General features: G+C 34.9%; 1 protein-coding gene across 1 annotated transcript; it reads left to right on the forward strand.

Annotated features, from left to right (window-relative positions):
• The first annotated feature begins 1482 nt into the window (after positions 1–1482).
• On the forward strand, positions 1483–4603 carry LOC135122236 (uncharacterized). The gene is made up of 3 exons (XM_064046436.1): positions 1483–2322; positions 2407–2609; positions 4516–4603. The coding sequence occupies exons 1-2, from the start codon at positions 1483–1485 to the stop codon at positions 2437–2439; spliced, it is 873 nt and encodes a 290-aa protein (XP_063902506.1). The 3' UTR covers positions 2440–2609; positions 4516–4603.
• Positions 4604–9958: the final 5355 nt, after the last annotated feature.

Consider the following 9958-nt stretch of genomic DNA (forward strand, 5'->3'; position numbering starts at 1 on the left):
ACCTAAACGTCTCCTTTTCCTATTCTGAGTCGATTCTGCATGCTTTAAGTGAGTTTGGTGGCTCAGAACCATCGAAAAACGTTGAAATATAGTTCAAATTCAATAAAAATCGACAAAAATACAGTTTCTAGCTAAAATTTGATGGTTTCGTTGCACTTTCCGAGCCCGTTGGGTATCTGATTGGCTTAAAAGTACAAGAAAACACTTCAAAAGTGACGTTTCTGAAGAATTTTAACAGTTTTCTTGTATCTACGAACGCCAGAATGCATAAAATTGACCTAAACGTCTCCTTTTCCTATTCTGAGTCGATTCTGCATGCTTTAAGTGTGTTTGGTGGCTCAGAACCATCAAAAAACGTTGAAATATAGTTCAAATTCAATAAAAATCGACAAAAATACAGTTTCTAGCTAAAATTTGATGGTTTCGTTGCACTTTCCGAGCCCGTAGGATATCTGATTGGCTTAAAAGTACAAGAAAACACTTCAAAAGTGACGTTTCTGAAGAATTTTAACAGTTTTCTTGTATCTACGAACGCCAGAATGCATAAAATTGACCTAAACGTCTCCTTTTCCTATTCTGAGTCGATTCTGCATGCTTTAAGTGTGTTTGGTGGCTCAGAACCATCAAAAAACGTTGAAATATAGTTCAAATTCAATAAAAATCGACAAAAATACAGTTTCTAGCTAAAATTTGATGGTTTCGTTGCACTTTCCGAGCCCGTAGGGTATCTGATTGGCTTAAAAGTACAAGAAAACACTTCAAAAGTGACGTTTCTGAAGAATTTTAACAGTTTTCTTGTATCTACGAACGCCAGAATGCATAAAATTGACCTAAACGTCTCCTTTTCCTATTCTGAGTCGATTCTGCATGCTTTAAGTGTGTTTGGTGGCTCAGAACCATCAAAAAACGTTGAAATATAGTTCAAATTCAATAAAAATCGACAAAAATACAGTTTCTAGCTAAAATTTGATGGTTTCGTTGCACTTTCTGAGCCCGTAGGGTATCTGATTGGCTTAAAAGTACAAGAAAACACTTCAAAAGTGACGTTTCTGAAGAATTTTAACAGTTTTCTTGTATCTACGAACGCCAGAATGCATAAAATTGACCTAAACGTCTCCTTTTCCTATTCTGAGTCGATTCTGCATGCTTTAAGTGTGTTTGGTGGCTCAGAACCATCAAAAAACGTTGAAATATAGTTCAAATTCAATAAAAATCGACAAAAATACAGTTTCTAGCTAAAATTTGATGGTTTCGTTGCACTTTCCGAGCCCGTAGGATATCTGATTGGCTTAAAAGTACAAGAAAACACTTCAAAAGTGACGTTTCTGAAGAATTTTAACAGTTTTCTTGTATCTACGAACGCCAGAATGCATAAAATTGACCTAAACGTCTCCTTTTCTTATTCTGAGTCGATTCTGCATGCTTTAAGTGTGTTTTGTGGCTCAGAACCATCAAAAAACTAAAAAAACGTTGAAGAGAAAGATGGCGACGGCGACAGGCTGCTCGTCAGGTACTTCTAACTTCTCAGTCTGCAAAAAGTGCAAATCAAAAGTAGTGACAGCCATTAAGTGTGTGAACTGTAGTAATGTATATCATTCAAGTTGTGCTAAGTTGGTGCCGTCTGTAAGACATGTGGATGTTGAAAATAAAATCCTTGTTTGTTGCGACGCTGTCGCACTCAGCGCAGATGAGGACGACGCTTTCTTTGATGCCGTAAATGCCATAGCTGGACAAGAGAAAAAAATAGATGTTGCTATATTTAATTACATTGTGAAGCAAAAAGACATTTTAATTAATGAACTGAGGGAACAAATAAGAGCTCTTAGAGAAAGTGACGGTGCTAAAAAAGGTGATAACAACATAGATAATCAGGGTGCTCCAGCCTTGGAGAAGAGAGATATAAAACATCAGTCTCTCCACAAAAACGTTAAGAAGAACAAACAAAATGATAGTGCAAAAACTTCGAAATCAATCAGTTTGAATGTAAATAATAATACTGACATGAATTCCGTCAACGAATCAACCAAACCAGATGAAAGAGGGCAAAATGATACAAGCGTGGTCCCTAAGCAGGACGAATGGCAAACTAGCAAACACCGGAATTCACGTAAGAGGCAACGGGTGATAGTAGGCGAAAGTGAAGAAAACGCAAATGGGGTGGCAACGCTACAGACCGTTCCGAAATTCATCGATCTGCACGTGTACCGACTCCATCCATCTACGACAGAAGCGGACGTAATCGGCTATTTGAAACCGATGTTCAAAGAAGTGCTGTGTGAGACCTTACCATCAAAACATCCTCTACAGTATTCGTCTTTTAAGGTTTCTTTGTATAGTTATAATTTTTCTAAGGCTATGGACTCTACCATATGGCCGAAAGGGGCATGCATTGATAAGTTTTTTCAGTGGAAGAAGAAGAATCAGCCTACTCAGAAGTAATTTTTGCTCCAGAAGTCATGTTATTAAATGTTCAAAGTCTGAATCCTAACAAGAGCCGACTTTTGGAGGTTGAACTTTCTAAATGCAGGAGTGTAAAAATTCTTTGTCTGACGGAAACATGGTCAAATTCGGCCTCGATAAACAGTAATAGTATCGATGAATTTAAATTGGTAAGTCACTATAATCGCCTCTCTTCGAGGGGTGGAGGTGTCGCTATTTGGTTAAAGATGGACATGTGTTGGGAAAAAATTTCGTTGAATGCGTTCTGCGTAGATAAACACATCGAACTATGTGCTGTCAAACTCTTACAAAATAACACTTCAGTTATTGTAATAACTTGTTATAGATCTCCAGATGGAGATCTTAAGACATTTATGGACAATCTAAACGATGCGCTAAATTCAATTTTCAAACCTTACAATAAAATCATTTTGTGCGGTGATTTTAATATAAATTCGTTTATAGAATGTAATGATTACGACATCTTATGTAGTTTATTAAAATCGTATGGGTTAGCTGATAAAGTCTGGTGGCCAACTCGTGTTACTCAATCAACTGTTTCTATTATTGATCATGCTTTCACTAACATTGAGAACGGAACATGTTATGTTTTCGACAATATTGTTTCAGATCACAGGACAGTTTATTATGAAACTGATATTTTTAAAATTACCCCTAAAACAAATAATAAGGTCTATGAGTTAAAGAGAATTTTTAGAAATGCTGATATTCAAAAATTCCTCTGTCGGTTGGTAAATCAAGATTGGGATGGTTTGTACTGTTTGAATGATTTAAATGATGCATTTGCTTACTTTTATGGAATCTTTCGGAGTCATTTCGAGGACCAATTCCCACTTAAAATGCGTACAACTAAGACAGATACGTATAGTAGGAGGTGGATAAACTCAGAAATTTTAACATCAAGTATTAAGCTAAAAGATCTGTACATTATGAAAAGTAACTACCCTCAGCTATCCTGCATTTATAAACAAGCTAAACTTATTCATTTAAAATTGGTTAGAAATAGTAAAAGGAGATTTTTTCAAAACAAAATTTTTACATCCGATAACCCTAACAAAACTTTATGGAAAATTATTTCAGAATTAACACACAACGAACCAGAGATCTCTAATAACATCGAAATTTCAGTAAAAGATACTCTTTTAAATGATCCATCTTTAGTTGCAGATAGCTTCAACGAGTTCTTCAAGCAAGCCCCTAAAGATCTCATAAAAAATATTTCAGTGAGGAATAATACACCAGCCGATAGTCATAATATTGATGGTGTTAATCAAACTTTATTTCTTCATCCGTATGTGGAGGAAGAGTTGCTTTCTCTTGTGAAAAATAAAATAAAACCTAAATGGTCGGCCGGACCAGACGATATTCCGCCACCCATAATTAAAAAAGTACTCTCTGCAATTATAACTCCTCTAACGTACCTTATAAATTTGTCGTTTGAAAAGGGTCAGTTCCCGGAATTACTAAAAACATCAAAAATTATTCCCATACATAAGAAAAAAGATAAGGCTTGCATGGAGAACTACCGTCCTGTTGCAATTAGCTCTAGTTTTTCAAAAATTTTTGAACAAGCATTTTTGTGTCGCTTACAAAAATTTTTAGACAATCATAATGTACTTAGTAAATACCAGCATGGTTTTCGTAATAATCTTTCCACAAATACTGCCATGATTGATTTGTATAACAATGTTGTTTCAAAAATAGAGGCGGGAGAGTGTCCTGTTGGGATCTTTTGTGATCTCAGCAGGGCATTCGACTGCGTAAATCATAATCTGTTGATAACCAAATTATTCTCTTATGGATGTAGAGGTAATAGCTTGGATTGGGTAGTATCCTACCTCGAGAACAGGCATCAGTACGTTGTAATTCCGAATACCAATAAAGAAAATTTTAAAAATCAAATCAGTTCTAACATAATTGACATAGATGTAGGTGTGCCCCAGGGATCAGTTCTGGGACCCATTCTCTTCCTTCTTTACGTAAACGACATTGAAAGCATCTTTAAAAATGTATCACCTGTTTTATATGCTGATGACACGTCGATTATAATTTCAGATCGCAATGAAGTTCAATTAGAAAGAGAGGTTAATATTTTAATGACGAATCTCCAATCCTGGTTTTCCACCAACAACATTTATATAAACTCTGAAAAAACACAAGTTATAAGATTTCGTAATCGCCAAAACACCTGTAAGTATATAGATCTCAAATGTTCAAATCTACAGCATAACACTGTCGACACCATAAAATTTCTAGGTCTTATGGTAGATACAAACCTCAACTTTAAGTCACATGCCAAAATACTGGTTCCAAAATTAAACTCACTGTGTTATCTTCTAAGAAATTTAAAGATAATTTTAAATATTGATCAATTGGTTAATATATACCATGCTCATGTGGAATCCAGAATTAGGTATGGTATTTGTTTATGGGGTGGGTCACCAAGCGCAGCCAATGTGTTTATTAGTCAAAAACGTGCCATCAGAACAATTGCCGGTGCAAGTAAACATACAAGCTGCAAAAGCCTTTTTAAAAAATTAAATATATTGACTCTTCCGTCATTATACATATTTGAAATGAGTGTTCACATTTATAAAAACCGACATAATCTAACGTATGTCCATAACGTACATAAAGTAAATACCCGACAAAAACATCAGATTCATGTTCCGTTTAAACGTTGTAATGTTGGTGTGTTAGCAACTGATTGTATGGGAGTTAGAATTTTCAATTACTTGCCAGTGAATATTCAAAATTGTCAGTTAATATCATCATTTAGGAAAAATTTAAAAGTATTTTTAACAGATAAATGTTATTATTCCCTAGGTGAATTTTTTCAAGGTTGATGGCATGTTGACAATATCATTTTGTCTTTTTGTTATTTTGCTTGTTAAATGTTTAGTTTTTAATTTTTAGTTTTAGTGTTTCTTTGTTTGTATTTTTTTTTCTTTTTGACTTGTCTAATATACTGTTATACATATATGTATCTGTGGAGACCAAATATATATATTAATAATATTAAAAATATAGTTCAAATTCAATAAAAATCGACAAAAATTCAGTTTCTAGCTAAAATTTGATGGTTTCGTTGCACTTTCCGAGCCCGTTGGGTATCTGATTGGCTTAAAAGTACAAGAAAACACTTCAAAAGTGACGTTTCTGAAGAATTTTAACAGTTTTCTTGTATCTACGAACGCCAGAATGCATAAAATTGACCTAAACGTCTCTTTTTCCTATTCTGAGTCGATTCTGCATGCTTTAAGTGTGTTTGGTGGCTCAGAACCATCAAAAAACGTTGAAATGTAGTTCAAATTCAATAAAAATCGACAAAAATACAGTTTCTAGCTAAAATTTGATGGTTTCGTTGCACTTTCCGAGCCCGTAGGGTATCTGATTGGCTTAAAAGTACAAGAAAACACTTCAAAAGTGACGTTTCTGAAGAATTTTAACAGTTTTCTTGTATCTACGAACGCCAGAATGCATAAAATTGACCTAAACGTCTCCTTTTCCTATTCTGAGTCGATTCTGCATGCTTTAAGTGTGTTTGGTGGCTCAGAACCATCAAAAAACGTTGAAATATAGTTCAAATTCAATAAACATCGACAAAAATACAGTTTCTAGCTAAAATTTGATGGTTTCGTTGCACTTTCCGAGCCCGTAGGGTATCTGATTGGCTTAAAAGTACAAGAAAACACTTCAAAAGTGACGTTTCTGAAGAATTTTAACAGTTTTCTTGTATCTACGAACGCCAGAATGCATAAAATTGACCTAAACGTCTCCTTTTCCTATTCTGAGTCGATTCTGCATGCTTTAAGTGTGTTTGGTGGCTCAGAACCATCAAAAAACGTTGAAATATAGTTCAAATTCAATAAAAATCGACAAAAATACAGTTTCTAGCTAAAATTTGATGGTTTCGTTGCACTTTCCGAGCCCGTAGGGTATCTGATTGGCTTAAAAGTACAAGAAAACACTTCAAAAGTGACGTTTCTGAAGAATTTTAACAGTTTTCTTGTATCTACGAACGCCAGAATGCATAAAATTGACCTAAACGTCTCCTTTTCCTATTCTGAGTCGATTCTGCATGCTTTAAGTGTGTTTGGTGGCTCAGAACCATCAAAAAACGTTGAAATATAGTTCAAATTCAATAAAAATCGACAAAAATACAGTTTCTAGCTAAAATTTGATGGTTTCGTTGCACTTTCCGAGCCCGTAGAGTATCTGATTGGCTTAAAATTACAAGAAAACACTTCAAAAGTGACGTTTCTGAAGAATTTTAACAGTTTTCTTGTATCTACGAACGCCAGAATGCATAAAATTGACCTAAACGTCTCCTTTTCCTATTCTGAGTCGATTCTGCATGCTTTAAGTGTGTTTGGTGGCTCAGAACCATCAAAAAACGTTGAAATATAGTTCAAATTCAATAAAAATCGACAAAAATACAGTTTCTAGCTAAAATTTGATGGTTTCGTTGCACTTTCCGAGCCCGTAGGGTTTCTGATTGGCTTAAAAGTACAAGAAAACACTTCAAAAGTGACGTTTCTGAAGAATTTTAACAGTTTTCTTGTATCTACGAACGCCAGAATGCATAAAATTGACCTAAACGTCTCCTTTTCCTATTCTGAGTCGATTCTGCATGCTTTAAGTGTGTTTGGTGGCTCAGAACCATCAAAAAACGTTGAAAAATAGTTCAAATTCAATTAAAATCGACAAAAATACAGTTTCTAGCTAAAATTTGATGGTTTCGTTGCACTTTCCGAGCCCGTAGGGTATCTGATTGGCTTAAAAGTACAAGAAAACACTTCAAAAGTGACGTTTCTGAAGAATTTTAACAGTTTTCTTGTATCTACGAACGCCAGAATACATAAAATTGACCTAAACGTCTCCTTTTCCTATTCTGAGTCGATTCTGCATGCTTTAAGTGTGTTTGGTGGCTCAGAACCATCAAAAAACGTTGAAATATAGTTCAAATTCAATAAAAATCGACAAAAATACAGTTTCTAGCTAAAATTTGATGGTTTCGTTGCACTTTCCGAGCCCGTAGGGTATCTGATTGGCTTAAAAGTACAAGAAAACACTTCAAAAGTGACGTTTCTGAAGAATTTTAACAGTTTTCTTGTATCTACGAACGCCAGAATGCATAAAATTGACCTAAACGTCTCCTTTTCCTATTCTGAGTCGATTCTGCATGCTTTAAGTGTGTTTGGTGGCTCAGAACCATCAAAAAACGTTGAAATATAGTTCAAATTCAATAAAAATCGACAAAAATACAGTTTCTAGCTAAAATTTGATGGTTTCGTTGCACTTTCCGAGCCCGTAGGGTATCTGATTGGCTTAAAAGTACAAGAAAACACTTCAAAAGTGACGTTTCTGAAGAATTTTAACAGTTTTCTTGTATCTACGAACGCCAGAATGCATAAAATTGACCTAAACGTCTCCTTTTCCTATTCTGAGTCGATTCTGCATGCTTTAAGTGTGTTTGGTGGCTCAGAACCGTCAAAAAACGTTGAAATATAGTTCAAATTCAATAAAAATCGACAAAAATACAGTTTCTAGCTAAAATTTGATGGTTTCGTTGCACTTTCCGAGCCCGTAGGGTATCTGATTGGCTTAAAAGTACAAGAAAACACTTCAAAAGTGACGTTTCTGAAGAATTTTAACAGTTTTCTTGTATCTACGAACGCCAGAATGCATAAAATTGACCTAAACGTCTCCTTTTCCTATTCTGAGTCGATTCTGCATGCTTTAAGTGTGTTTGGTGGCTCAGAACCATCAAAAAACGTTGAAATGTAGTTCAAATTCAATAAAAGTCGACAAAAATACAGTTTCTAGCTAAAATTTGATGGTTTCGTTGCACTTTCCGAGCCCGTAGGGTATCTGATTGGCTTAAAAGTACAAGAAAACACTTCAAAAGTGACGTTTCTGAAGAATTTTAACAGTTTTCTTGTATCTACGAACGCCAGAATGCATAAAATTGACCTAAACGTCTCCTTTTCCTATTCTGAGTCGATTCTGCATGCTTTAAGTGTGTTTGGTGGCTCAGAACCATCAAAAAACGTTGAAATATAGTTCAAATTCAATAAAAATCGACAAAAATACAGTTTCTAGCTAAAATTTGATGGTTTCGTTGCACTTTCCGAGCCCGTAGGGTATCTGATTGGCTTAAAAGTACAAGAAAACACTTCAAAAGTGACGTTTCTGAAGAATTTTAACAGTTTTCTTGTATCTACGAACGCCAGAATGCATAAAATTGACCTAAACGTCTCCTTTACCTATTCTGAGTCGATTCTGCATGCTTTAAGTGTGTTTGGTGGCTCAGAACCATCAAAAAACGTTGAAATATAGTTCAAATTCAATAAAAATCGACAAAAATACAGTTTCTAGCTAAAATTTGATGGTTTCGTTGCACTTTCCGAGCCCGTTGGGTATCTGATTGGCTTAAAAGTACAAGAAAACACTTCAAAAGTGACGTTTCTGAAGAATTTTAACAGTTTTCTTGTATCTACGAACGCCAGAATGCATAAAATTGACCTAAACGTCTCCTTTTCCTATTCTGAGTCGATTCTGCATGCTTTAAGTGTGTTTGGTGGCTCAGAACCATCAAAAAACGTTGAAATATAGTTCAAATTCAATAAAAATCGACAAAAATACAGTTTCTAGCTAAAATTTGATGGTTTCGTTGCACTTTCCGAGCCCGTAGGGTATCTGATTGGCTTAAAAGTACAAGAAAACACTTCAAAAGTGACGTTTCTGAAGAATTTTAACAGTTTTCTTGTATCTACGAACGCCAGAATGCATAAAATTGACCTAAACGTCTCCTTTTCCTATTCTGAGTCGATTCTGCATGCTTTAAGTGTGTTTGGTGGCTCAGAACCATCAAAAAACGTTGAAATATAGTTCAAATTCAATAAAAATCGACAAAAATACAGTTTCTAGCTAAAATTTGATGGTTTCGTTACACTTTCCGAGCCCGTTGGGTATCTGATTGGCTTAAAAGTACAAGAAAACACTTCAAAAGTGACGTTTCTGAAGAATTTTAACAGTTTTCTTGTATCTACGAACGGCAGAATGCATAAAATTGACCTAAACGTCTCCTTTTCCTATTCTGAGTCGATTCTGCATGCTTTAAGTGTGTTTGGTGGCTCAGAACCATCAAAAAACGTTGAAATATAGTTCAAATTCAATAAAAATCGACAAAAATACAGTTTCTAGCTAAAATTTGATGGTTTCGTTGCACTTTCCGAGCCCGTAGGGTATCTGATTGGCTTAAAAGTACAAGAAAACACTTCAAAAGTGACGTTTCTGAAGAATTTTAACAGTTTTCTTGTATCTACGAACGCCAGAATGCATAAAATTGACCTAAACGTCTCCTTTTCCTATTCTGAGTCGATTCTGCATGCTTTAAGTGTGTTTGGTGGCTCAGAACCATCAAAAAACGTTGAAATATAGTTCAAATTCAATAAAAATCGACAAAAATACAGTTTCTAGCTAAAATTTGATG

Source organism: Zophobas morio, unplaced genomic scaffold, assembly GCF_036711695.1.
Source record: "Zophobas morio isolate AGI-343-1 ecotype UQ-CSIRO unplaced genomic scaffold, CSIRO_AGI_Zmor_V1 ptg001008l, whole genome shotgun sequence".
NCBI lineage: Eukaryota > Metazoa > Arthropoda > Insecta > Coleoptera > Tenebrionidae > Zophobas > Zophobas morio.

Bases quoted from the DNA above. Each gene is read 5' to 3' on its own strand.
- LOC135122236 (XM_064046436.1), top strand. From the start codon at position 1,483: ATGGCGACGGCGACAGGCTGCTCGTCAGGTACTTCTAACTTCTCAGTC. The intron at 2,323-2,406 runs GTTTCTTTGTAT...AAGTTTTTTCAG, and splicing joins TACAGTATTCGTCTTTTAAG to TGGAAGAAGAAGAATCAGCC.